The sequence below is a fragment of the Rutilus rutilus genome (genome assembly GCF_951802725.1).
Source record: "Rutilus rutilus genome assembly, chromosome: 2".
Lineage (NCBI taxonomy): Eukaryota > Metazoa > Chordata > Actinopteri > Cypriniformes > Leuciscidae > Rutilus > Rutilus rutilus.
The window spans coordinates 9,320,191-9,340,203 of NC_140210.1; the positions used below are offsets into that span (position 1 = coordinate 9,320,191).

The 20,013-nt window shown below is 37.5% G+C and overlaps 1 protein-coding gene across 1 annotated transcript in view; it reads right to left on the reverse strand.

Moving 5' to 3' along the window:
- The window catches only part of trpc5a (transient receptor potential cation channel, subfamily C, member 5a), a 65,001-nt gene that overhangs the window by 4,120 nt on the left and 40,868 nt on the right, over positions 1-20,013 (reverse strand). The window contains exons 4-10 of the mRNA XM_084401802.1: positions 14,873-15,209; positions 13,397-13,536; positions 11,360-11,682; positions 6,246-6,441; positions 5,173-5,385; positions 505-546; positions 196-285 (exon numbers count right to left, since the gene is read on the reverse strand). Coding sequence (XP_084257928.1) covers positions 196-285; positions 505-546; positions 5,173-5,385; positions 6,246-6,441; positions 11,360-11,682; positions 13,397-13,536; positions 14,873-15,209 — 1,341 coding nt within the window. The remainder of the gene's footprint in view (positions 1-195; positions 286-504; positions 547-5,172; positions 5,386-6,245; positions 6,442-11,359; positions 11,683-13,396; positions 13,537-14,872; positions 15,210-20,013) is intronic.

Here is a 20,013-nt window from a genome sequence, read left to right on the forward strand (position 1 = left end):
AGTGTACCAAAAAGGTTTGTTACATGATAATTAGTAACAAAAAGTAACAAAAATTGTGAATAAAGATAATAAAAATACAATACAAAAGAAGATGCCCAGATTTTCTAGAAACACTAGAAAGTTTTTTTTGTTGGTGAGCATCCATTTCCTAATGTCTATGCAAGATTAATAGAGAGCAGTCAGTTTCAGAAGCACCTTAAAATTCTCCTCCGTCAGCCCTTCGTTTGTCTTAGCGTTGCGGATCATGGACGCCACGTACCTCTTCACTAGACTACGGATGACCTCCTGAGGGGTTGAAGGAGAAGAAGAGAAAGCAAGCAATCAGACAGAACTCCCTAATCTTGTTAATCTGGAAATGTACAGCTGGATCGTCGGTGTGACATTGCAAGGAAAAAGAGAGACGGGAAAAACAAAGCCAGAGGCGAAGTGATGTAATGCAATTACATGCACAATGTTGTTTTCTTGCATATGTGTGTAATTGCAGAGCTTTATCTGCTGGCATACCTGATAATGCTGATTCTGTATCAGCCTGTCAACATGCTTTTCCTAAAAGGAGAAACAAATATTCACACTGTAATTACAAGGTCATTGAGCTCATTGACTAATCAAATACATGCCACTTATTTATTTGTTTGTTGGATAATTATTCAATTATATTCCAGGGTCATTCACAATAAACTGTGGCATTTGTAAGCGACGTGTCCCCATTACTTACAACTGACATTAACAGGGCACCAAAGTTTAAATGAATTATAATATAATATAATGAATCTGAATTAAATACATTTATAAATTCATTATATATAATTTAGTGTCGATTACAGATTTAATTATGTTTGTCATTCAATATGCATGTTCACATTCGTCATTTCTACATTTGAATGGCCTTGAATAGTAAACCATACATTTACCGTAGTTTTTGCATATTATTTACTGTACTGTTGTAAGTCGTTTCCCTACTGTACTTTGATGATTGTAAATTTAGGGTAAAAAAAAAGAAGAAAAGTTTTTGTTACCACTATGTTAGCATTCATATCGGCCTTGCCAATATTAATATCACATTTTAGCATAGGAGAGGTTGATAAACACACAATACCATTCAAAAGTTTTGCGGACTGCAAGATTTTTTTACAGAAGTAAGAATTTTTGAAAGAAGTCTCTTCTTCTCTTCCAGCTAACCAAGACTTCATTAATTTGATTAAAAATACAGTAAAAACTGAAATAATGTTAAATATTATTCATGTGATGCAAAGCTGTATTTTCAGCAGCATTAATCCAGTCTTCAGTGTCACATGATCCTTCAGAAATCATTATAATATGTCTATTTGATACCCAAGAAACATTTCTGATTATTTCTGTTGAAAACAGTTTTGCTGCTTAATTTTTTTTATTAAATTTTTTCAGGATTGGTTGATGTTCATGAAAGCTCACAAGAACAGCATTTATTTGAAATAGAAATATTTTGGGTTACACTTTATTTTAAGGTGTCTTTGTTACACTGTAATTATACATTTAAGTACTGAGTAATATTAAGCAACTACATTTAGGTTTAGTGTTAAAGGAACACTCCACCGTTTTTTCATATTAAACTGTGTTATTCCCTTAACTAAGACGAGTTGACACATACCTCTCTCATCTCAGTGCGTGCACTCAATCGCTCTGGCGCGCGGCGACACTTTGATAGCACTTAGCTTAGCCCAGTTCATTCATTAGGGACCATACAGAGATGAAGTTAGAAGCGACCAAACACCTCCACGTTTTCCCTATTAGCACTTGGGAGCACTTCGACTCGGCGCAGTAAAAAGTCACGTTGGTTCTAATGACAGAAGTGAGAGGGGGAGAGGATTTTTCAGGAGTGATGATATTAAGGGCCTTACACACCGGGACGAATATCGGCGCGCGTTATTCGCCAGCGTTTTTCAACGCGTTTTTTGTGTTCACACCCAAGCGATTTTCGCTGACGATGAGCCGAGTGAACATGCAAATTCATTCCCTGACATTAGATGGCGCGATTGTCAAACGTTCGTGGGAAAAAGTTACAAGCCTATGTACATGAAAGACAATTAAGTAAAATGAAACTCACCATCAAGGCCCATTTGCTCTGCAATACCACTCCATAACAGTTCTCTTTTATCAAGATTTTTGTAGTCGCGTTTGTCATATAGTTCTTTATGTTCAGACACCAACGAGGCCAGCAGCTCTACATTCATCTTGCCTTGCATCTTCCTCGTCTTATTTCTTCCCAGCAGTGTAGACGCTATCTTCTTCGCCTGTAGGCCTATGTGTGCTCGGCAAGACCGTTTTGTGTTTGAGCGCCCCCAAGTTGTGTTTTACTGTAACTTCAGAAGCTCCAGACACGTGAGCAAAAGCGCCAATCTCATTGGTCGGATAGTTTTTGACGCGGGGCGTCAAACCAAAAAAACGAACCCGAGGCGTTTTTTTAAAAATGACGCTTTTACGCGTGGCGTTTTTCGCGTCGGTGTGCACACTCACATTGGCGCCCTTTGTTTAGTCGTGAGGCGTTAAACGTCGGCGAATATCGCGCGCGAAATTCGTCCCGGTGTGAACAGGCCTTTACTGCGCCGGGTCGAAGTGCTCCCAAGTGCTATTCCGCCATACATTATAGTTATCCTTTTTACCCGCTTAGAAAAGCGCCACGTTTTATTTTGTCACCATGCTTGGTCGTGTAACTACTCGTGTAACTGTATTTAAATAGGGAAACCGTGGAGGTGTTTGGTCGCTTCTAGCTTCATCTCTGTTTGGATCCTAATGAATGAACTGGGCTAAGCTAAGTGCTATCAAAGTGTCGCCGCGCGCCAGAGCGATTGAGTGCACGCACTGAGACGAGAGAGGTATGTGTCAACTCGTCTTAGTTAAGGGAATAACACAGTTTAATATGAAAAAACGGTGGAGTGTTCCTTTAATAGCATGTAATTATGCATAATTTAGTAACTGAATGTAACATAACAATGACACTGTCAAATAAAGTGTTACCATCTTTTGTTACATTATGAATGTCTTTACTGTCACTTTTAATGCATTCTTGCTGAATAAAAGTTTTTGTTTTAATGTTTTTATTTTTTAATCGCCCTGACCCCAAACTTTTAAACAGTAGTGTACAAAAAAGTTGGATAGTAAAAAGACACAGTAACTATGGAAACAAAGAAACAATCTTGGGTTCATATCAACACTTTCCTTTCACATCCACAATGAAGGAATTAATCAAAATGTTCAAATGCTATTTAAATGTAAATTCTCATGTGCAGCCCTGCAATGCTTTTGCACTGTATTGAGATGTATTTATCCAGCAGATGCTTTTCAATTGGATATTCGCACACTCTGAAAACCAGGGCAAAATGTGATGCATATGCAGAAAAAGGCATTCTGATATTGCAGTATGAGCTGTAAAAGATCTTTAATATTCTTATCAGATATTGCAGGGAGAGCTGCTCTCCTCTTAGCTCTACATGTAGGCAGCTTTATATAATGATCAAGGTTTGATCCCAGCACAGCAATGCCAGCAAACATGTGGGAGAGAGTTTTGAGTGAGTGTGCTTCGGTTGTGTGTATGTGCGCGCGTGAATGACAGTGGAATCAGTGCATCAGGTGGAACAGAGAGGTTATATTCGAAACAGAAATGACGAAAGTCCCGGGAGTTTCGAGCGAAGTTGCATGGCAACACAGGAGGTTAAACTCCAGACAGACTTGGGCCATGTTACACCTCATTACATCATCAAAGGAGACATACAAACTTGTTGAATAAAGGAATCTTCCTTCATAGAAGTTTAATTAATTCACATGAAACTCCACTGATTCAATTGAAATGAAATTTGCTACCAATCTGGCCACTCTGAATGAAAGCAGTATTTGGAGTTCGGGGGGAGGGGGGCTGATAGGCTGATTGTGATGTCAAAAAAAGGCAAAGACCTGTCTCATGAATATTGATTAGGTCATGCTGACGTTGCTAGGTAACCTTCCTGGTTATCTAACTTAATTAATATTCATGCACCAAGCCTTTGCCATAGTAGCCCTGATAAATGGGTATTTCAGATAAAATGCAGCTGACCATGCTAAAAACTATGTTAAACTGCATGTTGCCAAATCTTTTATAAGAATTATCCAAGCTGTTTTCTTGAGCTCATATTAATTGATAGACTACACAGAATAACTGTACTTTTAAAATGTGTATAATGCAAGACCATTTAAATGGTACTACTGAAGACAAGAAGTAATGGTTACCAATTTTCAGTTACACTACCTGGAATACAATATTTTTATTCAGCAAGGAAGAGTGAATGTAAAGACATTGAAAATGTTACAAAAGATTTATATCTCAAATAAATGCTGTTCTTTTGAATTTTCTATTGATCAAAGAATCACGAAAAAAATGTATCACGGTTTCCACAAAAAATATTAAGCTGTTTTCAACATTGATAATAATCATAAATGTTTCTTGAGCAGCAAATCAGCATATTCAAATTATTTCTGAAGGATCATGTGACACTGAAGACTGGAGGAATGATGCTGAAAATTCAGCTTTGCATCACAGGAATAAATTGAAACAGTTATTTTACTGTATTTTTGATCAAATAAATGCAGCCTTGGTGAGCAGAAGAGACTTCTTTCGTCTTACTGACCCCAAACTTTTGAACGGTAGTGTTTATACAAAAAGAAAGCAACCCAATGAGTGTATATGTGCACTGCAGATATGTTTGAGGTGTAAGGTGTTGTAGACATACAACTCTGACATCACTGACTTAATCGGAAGATCAAGGTTTGAAGCAGAATATTTGATCTGATGTTGATTTGAATGCGCTAGATTTTTTAAGTTGTTGTCTTTCTTAAAGTCAAAGGTTTTTACATGTACAGTATTTCTTTCACCCAGTGATACCTGGTAATGCATGATGATACCAGTCCAAATACAATTACTGCAGCCCACTGTGTGTCAAAAAACCAATAGTTCAAAAGCAATAAAAATGTAAATGAGCTGTTTTAGCATTCAACATGCTGATATATGTGTGTGGCTGTGCTGTTAGTCACTGTAATGGGTAATCAGTTACACAATGAGCCGGCTGCATTGTGCTTAAAGTGTCATTTAAACCAGAACCACTTGATCAGATTCAGATGAAATCACAGAGAGAATGTTCAAATTAATTCAGGGTTTTTCTTTACCGTAAACTCCTTCAGATTCTCATGTTTATTGGGGATTTCTTCAGGTGGAGCAGTCTCCGACCCGCAGAGCCGCCCGTGTACCCACAGACACAGGTACCAGAAGGACTTAGGACTGGGGACTATATTGAACGGTGGAGGGAGTGTCCCACCCTCATCAAAGTAACTCATCCACAGCTTGGTCCGAGCAAACTTCCATTCGATGTCAGCATGGTCCTGAGGCACAGCAACCAAAGAATTAAGAAGAAGAACTGAATCATAATAATCAACAAAATATTCTACCAATGCATCTAGTACTGTGGTTCTCAACCAGGGGGCCTAAGCAAACTTCCAAGGGGGGTCGCAAGATGAATTCAAAGTATTTAAATGAATAAATGATTATTAATATATTCAAATAACTTTAAAACAAATTCACTCAATAACTATTGTTTTAATTGAAGAATATACAGCTCATATTCATCATGGTTAACAAATATATCAATACTCTCAATACGCTTCAAGTCAAAAAGTTTGAGAACCACTGATATAGTATATAATAAAACAAATGAATATTTATATTACACAGTATATTATATATATATAAAAAAAAAACTATGAATGACAATTTGTGATGATACACTACCGTTGAAAAGTTTGGGGATGTAAAGGTTTTTTTTACATCCGAGAATGGATTAAACTGATCAAAAGTGATAAAAAGGACATTTATACTGTTACAAAATTCTTTCTATGCATCAAAGGATCAAATCAACGTATTAGAATGAGGGATCATGTGACACTGACTAGACAAATTCAGCTTTGCCATCACAGGAAACATTACATTTTAAAATATATTGAAGTGGAAAGCAGTGTAATAATATTCCACAATATTATTTTATTATTTTTGATCAAATAAATGCAGCCTTGGTGAGAAGAACAACATATGAGAAAAAAACCAACCCATAAACCATACCATAAACTTTTAAATGGTAGTGAACACCTATTGAAAGACTACATCTCTCATATTCGATCCTCTCTAAGTCAGCAGGATGCTGAAACTGTATATTTCTGGCCTTTGGATTATTGTGCTCAGTACTCACAGCGATCAGCTGGTAGGAGTTGTTCATCATAGCGATGAGCATGTTGAGGAGAACCACCAGTGAGATGACGTTGTAGGTGCCGAACATGGTGGCTCCAACAAACTCAGTAAACTCGTGCCGAGCCTTCACATTGGTTACATAAAGATTCAAGAGGCCAAATATCGACCAGAACAGAGACTGAAGTGTCTCAAATAACCTGAAAGATTAAGGGAAAAAAGGCAAGAAAGAAAGAAAAAAGGAATATTAGATTAGGAACATTGTGCAACATCATCACAGATGCGTTAAGGATGGGCAAGAGAAGATCACGAAGCTCCAGGGGTAAACAGTTCATTAGGAAATAATGTGAAATGGATCAAGTTATTATTGTGTGTGAATGATGGTGAATGTGAGCGATTATAACTTGAGATGGGGCAATTGTAACAATTCACTCTCCCCACCAAAAAAAAAAAAGTAAATAAGTAAATAACATATACAGTACATTATGTATATATACATAAAAAGCACTGGACACTTCAAATAGTCACACATTTTGTTAAATATGCTTCCAATGCAGAAAAATATGCTTACAACGCTTACAAATATATATATATATGATAAATCAGTGTTTAAATCCATTGCTATATTTATTATTCTATTGCAGTTGCATTTAGAAAGTTTAAATTCATCTTCATCTGCACTGACAGTCTGAAAATGTATTTAAAATTTAATGAATGTCACAAATTGATGGTTTGCACACACACAAACATGCACATACAATAAGACATGAGTCTCACAGCTGTGTAAATAACCCAGCTAGACGCTACAGAGCTCCTGTGCATCTACGAGCTCCCTTAGGGTGAAAGGAATAGTCATTTTTCCCCCCATTGCATTAAATATTCAACATCGTCAGCATTCATCAAAGTTTTGGCAGGGATAAATACAATATGGTTTCCAGAAAATAGGAAAAAGGAGTTGAACAGAACAGAAATGACATAGCGCTGTGGATCATGCATGGGAGCAGGTATTAAACAGCGTGTGATAGCATTTGATGGGAGGAACTTCAGTGGCACAGAAACACACAAAAAGGCTATGGAGTAAAAGCTGGGAATGAAAAGTGCAGCATCCGGGACAGGTGGGGAAAAAAATATTTTATTGTTTGTAACAGACTTCTCGCTGCATTTAATTCCCAACAGCAATGGCAAGCCCTGACTCACTTTGTGCCCATGGCCAAAAAACAAACAATAAAAATAACACGATAGTTTGTAGTGTATACTTCTCCAGGTAAATGGCGCACATGTACAAGGATGTAAAAGAAAACGGGACTTGTCGAACAAGGCCTTCTTCTATTGCACCAAGGTCAGTTCCGACACTCATGTGCCCATTGTAGGGGCTTTCGGCTGTGGACGGGGGTCATCATAGTGACCAGGAGCAACACATAGGCTTGACATTTCAGAAATGCTATGAACCAGTTGTCTGACCATAAAAATGTGGCCCTTGTCAAAGTAGTTGCTCAGATCTTTATTCAATATACTATATATATACATATACATATACACAGTATATGTGAAGAGGCAAGTGACCTCCGCAGGGCATCGATATATCTGTATGAATAGTGGTGTCCATTTTGATCACACAGGCCAAATTTAGAAGGCTGTATCCATGTTATATTTTTGCCACATTCATATAATAAAAATAATAAAAAAACGTGTCCAGCACCAAAACCACATGACTGCCGTGACAGACCTGCCGTGGCAGAGCCCTAATGGAGGCACACAGGTTTGCCTCAAGCACCTCACTGGCTTGTCAGAGATAGTGACATAACAACTGGCAGCCCACTAGAGCCAGCAGCTCCGCACATCCTGTGCCGGTTCAGCCGACATTTGGCATTTCAAGCTTTCCAATTCAAAGGCCAAAATAATAGAGAAGACATGAACATTTTTTTAGTGTACTGTGAGTAAGACCTGTCCTAAGAAATCTTTTTTGCTGCAATGCAATGCACTGCAAGAAAAATAAAATAAAAATAATAATATTAATATTAATTTTTATATCTAAACATCCATAAAAACCAGATACATTTTCTTGACAAGCGAAACAAAATGTTGAATAAATTTAAAATTGAGTTCTCAATTATTTGAGAATACTTGTTTTCAGAGAATAAATCTTGAATCAAGTTGATTTTTCTTACCCTATTGGGAAATTGTTCTTTTTTCTCAATATGGTCTCAGATTAAAAATGCTAATAGTGCAAGTATCACTGGGAAAGCAGACAAAATCCTGATTAATAAAAACGTGTCTCTTTGAAAGGCTCAAGCCGTATGGGATGTCAAAGACTTTAATCTGTGAAGGGGAGTCTCTGTGACTGAACCTCAGAAAACACCACAGGAAGCCTGAAGGAGCTTGTGCTGCTTCAGATTTGAGGGATTTGATATCTCGGTGTGGTAATGCCACATACAGCTCGTGTGCATCCGCAGGCAAAAAAAAAAAAAAACAGAATTCTGATGGAAATGCAAGAAAATCCCAGGACGATTCAACAACATGCTCAGATATTTTATGTTTCAGGTGTTTATGTTTCACAGAGCAGCTGCAGTTTTCTGAGAGACACAGCACAGATTTATCTTCTTTCTCAATGCTTGCTCTCAAATATTCATGAGGTGATTCTTGAATTTATTGTGTTATTGTGCAGTGGTTGATGATTGTGCAGTTATCAATGTGTCACTGATCAACAAATCACAGGAAAAGCAAGAGGTCTTGATGAATATTCAGAAGCAGCATCAGCATTGACTGAGCCTGACCTGGAGCTGCAGTGCAGGGAAGGATGAATGTATGTTGTAAACAAACAGTGTTAAGCAAGCTTCCTTCAAACAACAGACAAGGTACCATTTTGACTACATAGTGCTAATAAAATGTAGTTAACTACATTGAAGCTATATGGGGGCCAATAGAGTTCTGCAGGATGACATATTTTTGTACTTGTGGTTTCATTTTCCTGAAGTCAATGGGTTTTTTGAATGGATTTTTGTTTGTCTGTTTTTAACATACGCTCAAGATATTTTTATGTTTTATCCTATGGCATAAAATACATCAGTAATACCTCCTTGTGATTTTTTTAAAGCTTTTACTAGTCATGAAGAAAGCGGTTGTTAACAAATCCAACTAAAAACACATATCTTTGGCCTAGTATACACATAACACATTATAGACTTCTATAATTCAATGTTAGGTTGCATAGTTTAGGTCAGCCGGAACCGGGAACACTTCCCATAAATCCTGATGTACTTGTTACATCATAAGAAGGATGGCGTCTACGTTAATATTAGTCTCTCTGTTTATCTCGAGGTTTTCCGTCGGATCCAGGCTGTCTCCAGATCTGATGAAGGAACTGCGCCTGGACACGACGACAATGAAGAAAGCGGTTGTTAACAAATGGCTAAATGGGACCAACCCTATCTGAGGGTTGTCCACCACTGAAAATGTCATTAAAAACCAAGCTGCGTATTGTAAATAATATAATGATATATACTTAAAATAATTGTGTAAGTTGTAAAACAATACAAACGCAAACGGAGCAAAAACAAGTGTTTGTTGGCGAAATTGGGCTACGTTTACACTGGTTCAAGTGTTGAAACGTGTTGTAGAGACCCCAATAACGCGATATGTACCTCCCAGAATGTGATTTTTACCAGAGAAACCCTGCCAAAAAACTTGGATTTTACCGCCCGGAACACGATTGGGATAAGTAGACTGTCAAGGCTATTTTATTCACTTTAAACATCGGATGAAGTGATTCTTTTTGCTTAAATACAGATGATGCTGAGTCATTAATAAATTAGTCATGACAAAAAAATTATGATATCCAATGTATTTTTCCACGAGTCCGCTATGCTAGCAATTATAATGGCGATAAGTTTGTGTGAACTGATATTAGGCTAATATTGAAGATATTTGTGTTGGGTTTTGCTCAATATGATGTTACGTGGCAGATCAGTGGGCTTGCTGCAGTTGAATATCTAAGTAAGAGACGTCCTCTGTCCCAGTGGAGGACGCAAATAATTTAATAACTGTAAGTAAGGCTTTCCTCTGTGTACACATATCCTTACAAGTACAATTTTGGCTGTATTGTTTGTGTCCCCTTAAATAAATGAGGTTTTATTTAACAAAGTTCGGGAGGAGCAGGTTCAGATAATTAACCAAATTATGCACAGCTGGAGATTAATCAGTAATCAACTCAATGACAGAGTATAAATTCACAGCAGACCTATCTCTGTTCATTGAAAGTTTGTCAGCATCCCTCCTCCACCCCATCTCCTCACTTCCAGTTCCATCTACACTTCCAGTTCCATCTACACTTACCAACTGGGGGGAGTACTTTGGGTTCGGGCCTAACTCCGAGCTCGGAGCCCTCCCCCCGGACAGCACGCCAAATACGCATAAACTTATTGTATTAATTATATGTAGATGTGAACTCGTGAATTGCTCTTGAGAAATTTTGTTTATTGTCCCCCCAACTGTTAGATGAAATTTGCGCTAATGTTACTAATACTCAACTAATACTCTAATGAGAGTTAGTAGTCATGTATGTGTAACGTTACTTATAGTCAAGAGAATGTGTTAAAGGGACCATCAAAATAAAGCGAAACCAGAATCATAAACTTTTGTTGGTCACAGAGTTTATATTCTGCAATAATCCAAAAGTCAAAATGGGAAAATCCCATTGTGAACCAGGGTGATGATAACTTCCGGGTTGTCCGACAAAAATACGTCATCACTGCAGCACTATATATTGAAGCTATTTAAAAAAGCCTCCAATATCTTTTTAAATATGTAACATAAAATGATACATAACAGTCAATTTACACTAATACCACAAATAGAATTAGAAAACCACTTAGTTTATATATAACATAGTGATAAACTACAGAACTACAAAATGATTGTATAGAAACGAGAACTCTATTTTGTACATCACTTCAAAAAGAAGTAAAATGCTACACAGGATTTTCTGCAGGGACAATAATTAATCTGTGACTGTTTTTTTCTGATTCAAACAAACTGATTCACTAAAGAACTAAAAGAACAAAAGGGAGGGATGAAGAAATATGAAGATGCTAGCCCGGTCATAAAAGCTGATAAACTCACGTAGAGAATGCATTGTTCTGTTTCTCGCAGCGGATCCCCTTGCAGTGGTTGGGTTCGTCTGCTGCCTCGGTCTCGTAGTAGAAGTAAAGCTGGTTGAGTCCATTGGCAAAGGCCAGCAGCACAAGACAGTAGATGAAGAGGAACTTGAGGATGTCCAGCAACATACGGCCCAGAGAAATCTGCAGTGGGCCCAGATGAGAGTTGGCTGTGAAGAGGGAGATGAGCCGTAGCGAGCTGAAGATGTTAGCAATGGCAAATAAAGCCTCAGCGATCAGCGTCGGATGCCACATCTCCCATTCCTCTCGTGGACGAGAACTGTTATACTGGAGAGAACATAAAAACATTCAGAAATATTGCTAATTATTTCATGATTTAGTTTCAGCGTTAGAAGGGATTCTAGCTACGCAAACATGATGCAAAAGTACTGCAAGAATGCATGTCACGTACACTGCCGTTCAAACGTTTGGGGTTGGTAAGGTTTTTGAAAGAAGTCTCTTATGCTCACCAAGTCTGCATTTATTTGATCAAAAATATAGTAAAAACAGCTTTCTATTTTAATAACTAATATTCTCAAATGTAATTTATTCCTGTGATGGCAAAGCTGTATTTTCAGCATCATTAAGCGTCACATGATCCTTCAGAAATCATTCTAATATGCTGATTTGGAGCTCAAGAAACATTTAATATTATTATCAGTGTGGAAAATGGTTGCCCTGCTTAATAATCTTTGAAAGGTAGTGTATGTACAATGGGACCATCCTTACAGTTGGTTGGCCAAGAGTTTCCATATTTGTGTAGAGTCCATTTTTAGCCTTATTCACATACTGTAACACCCACAGTCCAACATAGCAGGTGCTAAATGCACTGATATAGCGCTGCATCATGCTTATTTCAATTCATTGCCAAGTCACTGTCATTTGTTTCTGGGCAAATAAGCCTTCTTTTTATGCAAATGTGGCTCAATGGATCGAATTCACAAACATGGACGGATTGGCTTATTTGCCTGATGCAGTTAACGCTGCGCTATTACCACCTGCAGAAGCTGACAGTAATTGTATTGAAAAAGTATTTGTACATTTTCTAGTGATCGTGGCAGCAGTAATTCATCAAATGATGATCAAAAGATGGAGAGCAAAAGACGTGCTGTGTAGTCGAGCAATATTTAGCCATTTTAAAGAGCCTAGATTGCAATGGTGAAGCACTGGAAAGAAAAAAATTGAAATGCAAATTGCAATCAGCACTAATTTTGTGGGCGTGTTTGCACCATTACCTGATTTGCATAATTCCTTGAGTTAATCAGGTGCTGTAACAATACAGACAACAGATGCAAATGACACAACACTATCAACAGGTTCAAATCATTAGTGAATTGAATTCCCTCTAGAATGTTTTGAAATGGTCTGACAAAGAAAAAATGGAAATTTTTAATGCGGCAACTACAGATCCATTAGATTTTGTATTGTTTTTCCAGGCAGTTGAGTCAACGGTCAGATGGGTTCTTGGAGATTTCCTGAGCTTTTGCCTTGCATAACTTGAGGGCGGAACAAGACGGCTTCTTCCCTCTGCACCATCCTTCAATTCCATGTTTCAGTGGGCAGAGAAATAAGGCTGGCTTTTGAGTGCAAGGCATGGCCGAGCTCTTCTTGCTTTAAATTCTGCTCTCTACTGAGACCACAATATTAACTGACTCATAAATTCACCATCTATTCCCACGTTTTGAAATCATACTATAAAATGATAATACATGTAGTCAGGAACATTCACACAGCCATTTATAGCTTTAAATGCATTTCTTGAGAACATGTCCAAATGCAAAACAGAACATAAATTATATGGCTTAAACCATTGGATTTCTCATCTCACAAATGTACACACACACGCTGTAAGGGACTCGTGTGGGCTGAGACCCTTCCATGCAGGGTGACTAACACAGCTGCAGATGGTCATGGAGTCTGGAGTGTGTCTGTGTGCATGTGCTCGCGTGCATTGAGCGAGGATGACTGAACCGAGAGCAAAACAATTAAGGGAGGAGCTCACCTTGACATAAGCAACGATCTTTAAAGAAATAGTTGCCAAATACAGAGAATTCATAGCAAAGTCCATCAGGTTCCACCAGTCATGGACGTACTCATTAAAACCTCCGTCCCACATCTCCTTAATCTCAGCCCATATGAAGCCTATGTGCAAAACACACAAACATATAGGAATAAACTTGGGATGGAATATATCAGTTATTGAAAAATACTTTAATTTATCATATGGGGTGATATAACTGGATATATATTGGATAATATTGCATTAATAATTGTGCATGCTCATTTCCCCTATTTATAAAAAAAAAAACGGTTACACTTTATTTCGATTGTCCAATTTAGACCAACTAACTACAAGTAACTTTGTAACTACATGCCAACTAACTCTAATTAAAGTATTAGTAGACTGTCTGCTTAATATCTGCTATCACTATATTTTAACAGACATTCTATTAAGTAACAATGAAACTACATGTCAACTTATTCTTCTTCCCCAAATCCTAACACCTGACAGTCTACTAGTCTACTCTAATGAGAATTAGTTGACAAGTAGCTGCAAAGTTACTTATAGTTAGTATAATGAAAAAGTTCAATTTAATAACAATGTTAAATTTAATCATAAGCAAATCTCACAATGAATATACATTTTTCATACTGTAAATTATAACGCTGTGATGCCTGAATTAACTTGTAGATTTGTTTTAGTTATTACTGTTTTAATTTAAATTTATTGTATCAGTTTTTGTATGCATTTATTGGATGAAATTGCATTTTTAATTGTTCATGCTCATTTCTGTCACTTTTACATTTAGATTAGCTTTGCCATTGTTTAACACTCACTTTAACTTTTAAAACACTAATAACTTAATAATTTAATAACACAGTTAAATGTAATCAAATCTCACAATGAATATCAACGGTACATTATAAAGCTGTGATGCCGAAACTCACTTTAATGTTTTTTATTTATTTTGTTTTTATTTAGACAAAATGTCATTTAATTTTAATCTTGACAATTTATTGGTTATTGGCAATAATAGGATAATAATAATGGGTTTATCAAATTACATTTGTTATTGCACACTATGCACTGTAAATTATGTTTTATATAAATATATCTGTATGAGATAGACTTTAACATTACAAATTAAATCAAACATTTCAATCTATGTCAGTTACACTTTGAATTGTAAGTCAATATGAGATTTTTTAACTTTAATCTTAAAGGTCTAAAACATGTCTGAAAACACTAAAATAAATATCAAAATATCAAAAAATATCTGCAAAAAAGTTGAAAGCTGTTAGGGCTTAATTATAATTGCAGGACTTTATTACTTAGGGCTAAGGGTTAAGTAAAAATCCCTCATACAGCGTCAACTTGCACACACTATAAATATGCAATTTCATTATATATTTCATTACTAATTTTTACAAGCTAAACAACCTACATCCCCATCATCACACACACAATCATACTCACCCAGCACCCAAGGTAATATCATCCACTCCACCACAGTGGGCGGAGGGCCCTGTATGTGTAGGTTGGTGCGTGCTATGTGCTGTGAGGCCAGGAGGAGGAGGAAGAGGAAGGTGAGGTAGGAGGCTGTGTGGCAGATAAATTTAATGAAGGGTTTTTTGATGAAGAGCCCCAGCGCGCTTTTGGGAGCCAGAAGGTAGACCAGCGAGAAGACAGGGAAGAGCAGGCCGATAATGAAACACATGACCAGCTTAACTGCCCAGTGACGACGACGCCAGCCAGGAAATCCATCATACCATAGTGTGGCCAAGAGCTGCTGACAGTTTGGCTGTGCCACGAACTGGAAAAAAAAAAAAGAGAGCTTTGTAAATGGATTTGTAAATGCTCATGCATAATGGCAACCATACGCAGAAGGACCAATTAGCTAGGAGAAAAAGGAGCATTACTCACTCTGACAAGAATGAGCAATATTTCATCTATCCAACAGATGGGTAAAACTACATATTTTCTTAATCCTCTTGTTGGTGGGTGGCATGATTGACTAGTTGACTAGCTGATCTTAAGGAGAACCTGTATAATTAGGGTCCACCAGACCAGACTCAAAATCAGATATGTTTCTTATGGGACATTCACAGGATGCGTTCAAGTGTCAAAAAACTGCAAGATGAAGCAACAGAATGGAACAAGATTAAATGCAATATGCGGTCTTGAGCTGAACTTGTTGAAGATGTTTTCAACTTCACATGCAAACAATCACGGACAAACTTTTGATGGGTACTCTATATAATCGCATTTATGATTTATGATGCATCTTACCAGCAACAATATAATGTCTCCTTTACAGTCAAATGCAATTGCAAAAGTACAACCAAAAAGTGAAAGTAACTGCCTATATCTATAAAAATGATAAATCTATGTGCATTTATTGCATAAACATGGCTCGCTTTAAAAGACACACCAAAACTGTGATTCATTTCTCCGCATTTGTTGTTGATTGAACCGTGCGTGTTAACACATTTAGCTCTGAAATGTCACTCATGGTTTGCAGCTGAATGCGAATGTTGGAACAGGAAGACAAACGACAAAGACAAAGAAAGGGGGTTGAAGCTTTCAAGTGTCAAAAAGGACACAAAAGCACAATAAAAGTGTCAGAAAATAAAATATATGATGTGCTTGCTATATTCACAATCTTTTAGGGTGCTTTCACTCTAGCACTTTTGGTGCACACCCGGGTTCGATTGATGTCAGAGTTCGGTTCATTTGGATGATGTGAACTCTGTTTTCCGAACTCGGGTGTGCACCCGTGAACCGTACCAGTCCGCATAAAAAAGGGTGGTCTGGGGTACGGTTCATGTGAAATCAAGTACGGTTTGCTGCTGATATGAACGCAATCGTACTAAATCGCAGAAGTGAACCTCTATAAATGACGTCTGATTTAATAAAACTGTGTTTCACTCACTGACATACTGCAAGCAGAGAGAATGTATATGTAATTTATGATCTTATTAAGCAGAAATGGACTCCCGTGTTCTTTAGAACATTTGCACACATTTGCGTCAGACAGACACAAGTGCCATTACGTGCCGATGCTTTGGAAACCAAAAGTGAGGTGAGCACCGTTGTGCATTTTGCCACCTTCTCCTGCGTCGTCGTAACCATGCATGGGGTAAACAGCTGCTGCTTTGATGCAGTTCGGACAGAAATAATATATAATGTGAACACAATCCAGCGGGGGCAGCAATCGAACTCGGGTTTGAACCAGGCAATCGAACCATGTGTGAAAGCACCCTTAAAGCCATTTAATAACTTTGTGTAAGGAACAGATCCAAATATAAGCAGTTAATCACTGGAAAACTTGACTTTTTGTCATTTTGAAAGCCCCAGTTATCATTCACTTATATTTAAAAGACTGGCCTGGACATTCTTTAAAAAAATTATTAAATACAAATACCTTTTGTGATCCACACAAAGTAAGTCATATAGGTTTTCAACAACACGAGAGCAATTAGATAATGACAAAATCTTCATTTTAGGGTGAACTATTTCTTTAATGATGCAAAAAGTATCATTATTATCGATCATTCTCAAAGGAGGAAGTGGAGGATGAATGGAAAAGCGCTTCTTTCGAGTGTAAACAAAGCTAATTACCAGTTTAGCTCACTGCTGTAGGATACTTGCTTGTAGGAGAGCGTCCTCAGAAACATCTGCTTTGAAATGAAGCGAGCCAAGAACTGACTCGCCTCATATTTCATAGCCCATTTGTGATACGTTATCTAGTGGCTATAATGGAAAATGCTGCGTGGGATGACAACACTGCATGATAGATGAGTAACAACTCTATCTCAGATTTAAAAGTTTCCATAGTCAAGAGTTTCTGTAGCAAGCCTGAGAAAGCAATGGCTTCTGAACCAGCCGTGCCCCTCTGAATATCCAAACCCACAGCCAATCATTGGTTTCCCACAAACTCGTTGCATATATCACAAAAGGTCCCGCAGGAAAAAGACAATCAACCTCCACTTAATCGAGTAAGCTAATGAACCCTAGGGAGGGGACGTGGAAAAAGGTAAAGAAGGACACAAGAGTGAATTTAACAAAGAGCTTTGAGAAAGGAGATAGGACAGTAATTTCCTTCAGGTTTTATTTTATAATGAACAGTTTGGGAAGATGGGTCATTTCCCCACACCTGACTTGCTGGTATTTCGTCCATGGTGTGAGAGTAACACTACAGCAATAAGCTTCTTCATCCATCAGTATGAACACTAACCTTCAGGCGGCCCTTTAGCTAACAACATCATTCCTCAACCTGCCCATGAAATGAGACTCACAACATCCCAGCCAGCATGCACCACTACAGACTGTAGTAATGACTTACAACACATGGCTTGCAAGTAAATAAATGGCGTCTTGTATTCTGACCCGGGAGAATGGTCTTGAAGCAGGGATGGCGCACATATGTACTGCAACACTGCGTTGAAGATAAATGAAACTGTATTACTGTAAAGATGGATGAGTTTGCTGTAGTGGTGTTTCAGTCGACTCTGATATGAATGAATCGTTCTTGCTCACTTTCATGCGGTCCTGTGGACTAACTAACTCAAAGTAGTGATTCAACTAACCTAACTAATTCTCAGAACCGTGACAGAAGCTCAGCCACATGATAGCTTTTCCAGTAAATCTCTCAATACAGAGATTCACAATCAAGGACAGTTCGCAAAGATTTTTGTCTTGCTTTTTTAAAAGATATAAAACCGAAATTATGACTGAATTACATTTAATTTATAAATAAATTTGTCTTTCTCAGTTCTTAATGATAGCCCACAGAACTAAAACCTGTGAAAGACAAATTTAGGTGGCGCATTGAAGGAAGGAGAACCTATTTGGGTTTTTTTATTCGCAGTATTCATTGTTTTGGTTTATACGTGAATGAATATCCACTTTAATAAATTAAATGATAGTGTTTTGAATGAATATTTTGGGTAAATGATAAAATTATTCACTCATAATTGAATTGGCATAATGATTCAAGCTAAAGAAAGTTATCAGTGAATTAATCTTTTTGGTGAAGAGATTCAAAAGAGTCGAGCCACTGGGATCAATCAGCGCTATTAGTTTGTAGGTTTACCCTGAGCGACCTTTATAAGACAGGTCAAAAGGTGAACAAAGGGGCAGGTAATGATGTAATCTGTTGTTCTTCTGCCTTGTTTGACAGAAGCGATTACAGAACAACAGATGTCCTGTTCATGTTCTGGTTGCTAGGGAGCAGTATGCTAATGAGGATTGATCTCCAGCTCTGATAATGCAAAGAGTTTAGGCTCACTCTTGAAGAGTAACTGACTCTAATGCAGAGTCAAAGAATACATTAACTTTCCATAACACTGTGAACACCTGCATGAGATGAATTTGACCTGCATAATATGACCGTGGCCCCAACAGTATTTGGACACTGATGTCACGCTTAAAAATGTATGAATGCATTAGATAACAAAATATCAAAACAGCATCTGCAAACAAATTATGTTACAGGGTTTTTTTCAGATCTGACTTTTCTGACTCATTTTTGGTCACACTTTAGATTATGGTCCACTTTTGCCTCAATAAACTCCTAATTACTGCTAGTTAGTATGGTAATTGTTCATTTTAAGTATTGGGTAGGATTAAGGGATGTAGAATATGGTAATGTAGAATAAGGCATTAAAATGTGCTTTATAAGGACTAATAAACAGCCAATTTCCTAGTAATATGCTTGACCCTAGTGTTATCATGATCATGATTTTTAGTGGACGTATGAAGTCAGTTCTCCGTAAACAGGTGTAGATTATCACATTAACATGTTTTACTAACATCTAATAACTAGAGGGTTTCAAAATAACAATATATCTATATGACGTCGACGTCACAATTACATCACGGCGTTAGCTGGAGGCAAAACAAAGGGAAAACTGGAGGCAGCCAATACAAACCAGCACAGATTCGCTACATAAGGAGCTTAAAATGTCATCTTGTTGTGTTGTTGGGTGCCAGAATCGACGGAGTACAGACTCCAATTTGATATTTTAATCGCATAATGTTTTCTAAACTATTGTGATTATTTGTGAATCATCTATTGTTGTGGATTGATTGTGAACAGACTTTTTGAAAAACCTGGTAACAAAGAATAATCAAATACATTAAGTTAAAAAATGTATTTGCTGCATCTGGAATTTTTATTTCTAGAAAATATTCACATCATTAAAATTGCACTGTAATGTCACTCTTTACATGGTCGTCTTCTGGCCTTGGCGCTGACAAGGCAGAACTTCGGATCATACCACACAAGTCGTGTACGTGACCATTCAGCAAATAGTTATATTCTCTATCAGGCAGGTGTAGAAGTCAGGCCACTCAACCGGAGGTAATCCTGTCAGATCGTCCATCCATTGAGTGAGCGTGTACGGGTCGGCCAATCTGGTTCCGTCCGTTAAAATGTACTTTTGCAAATAACAATCGTGGTCCTGGACAGTGAGTGACCTTACACATTAAAATACAATTGGATTTTCTCCAGTCATTGTTAAAAAACAAGCTAACAAAACTTGCCAACTAGCGTTAATGAAGCGGCCAGAGGAATCGTTCTGCCTCCACCTAAGCTCCGCCCACAAAAAAACGTC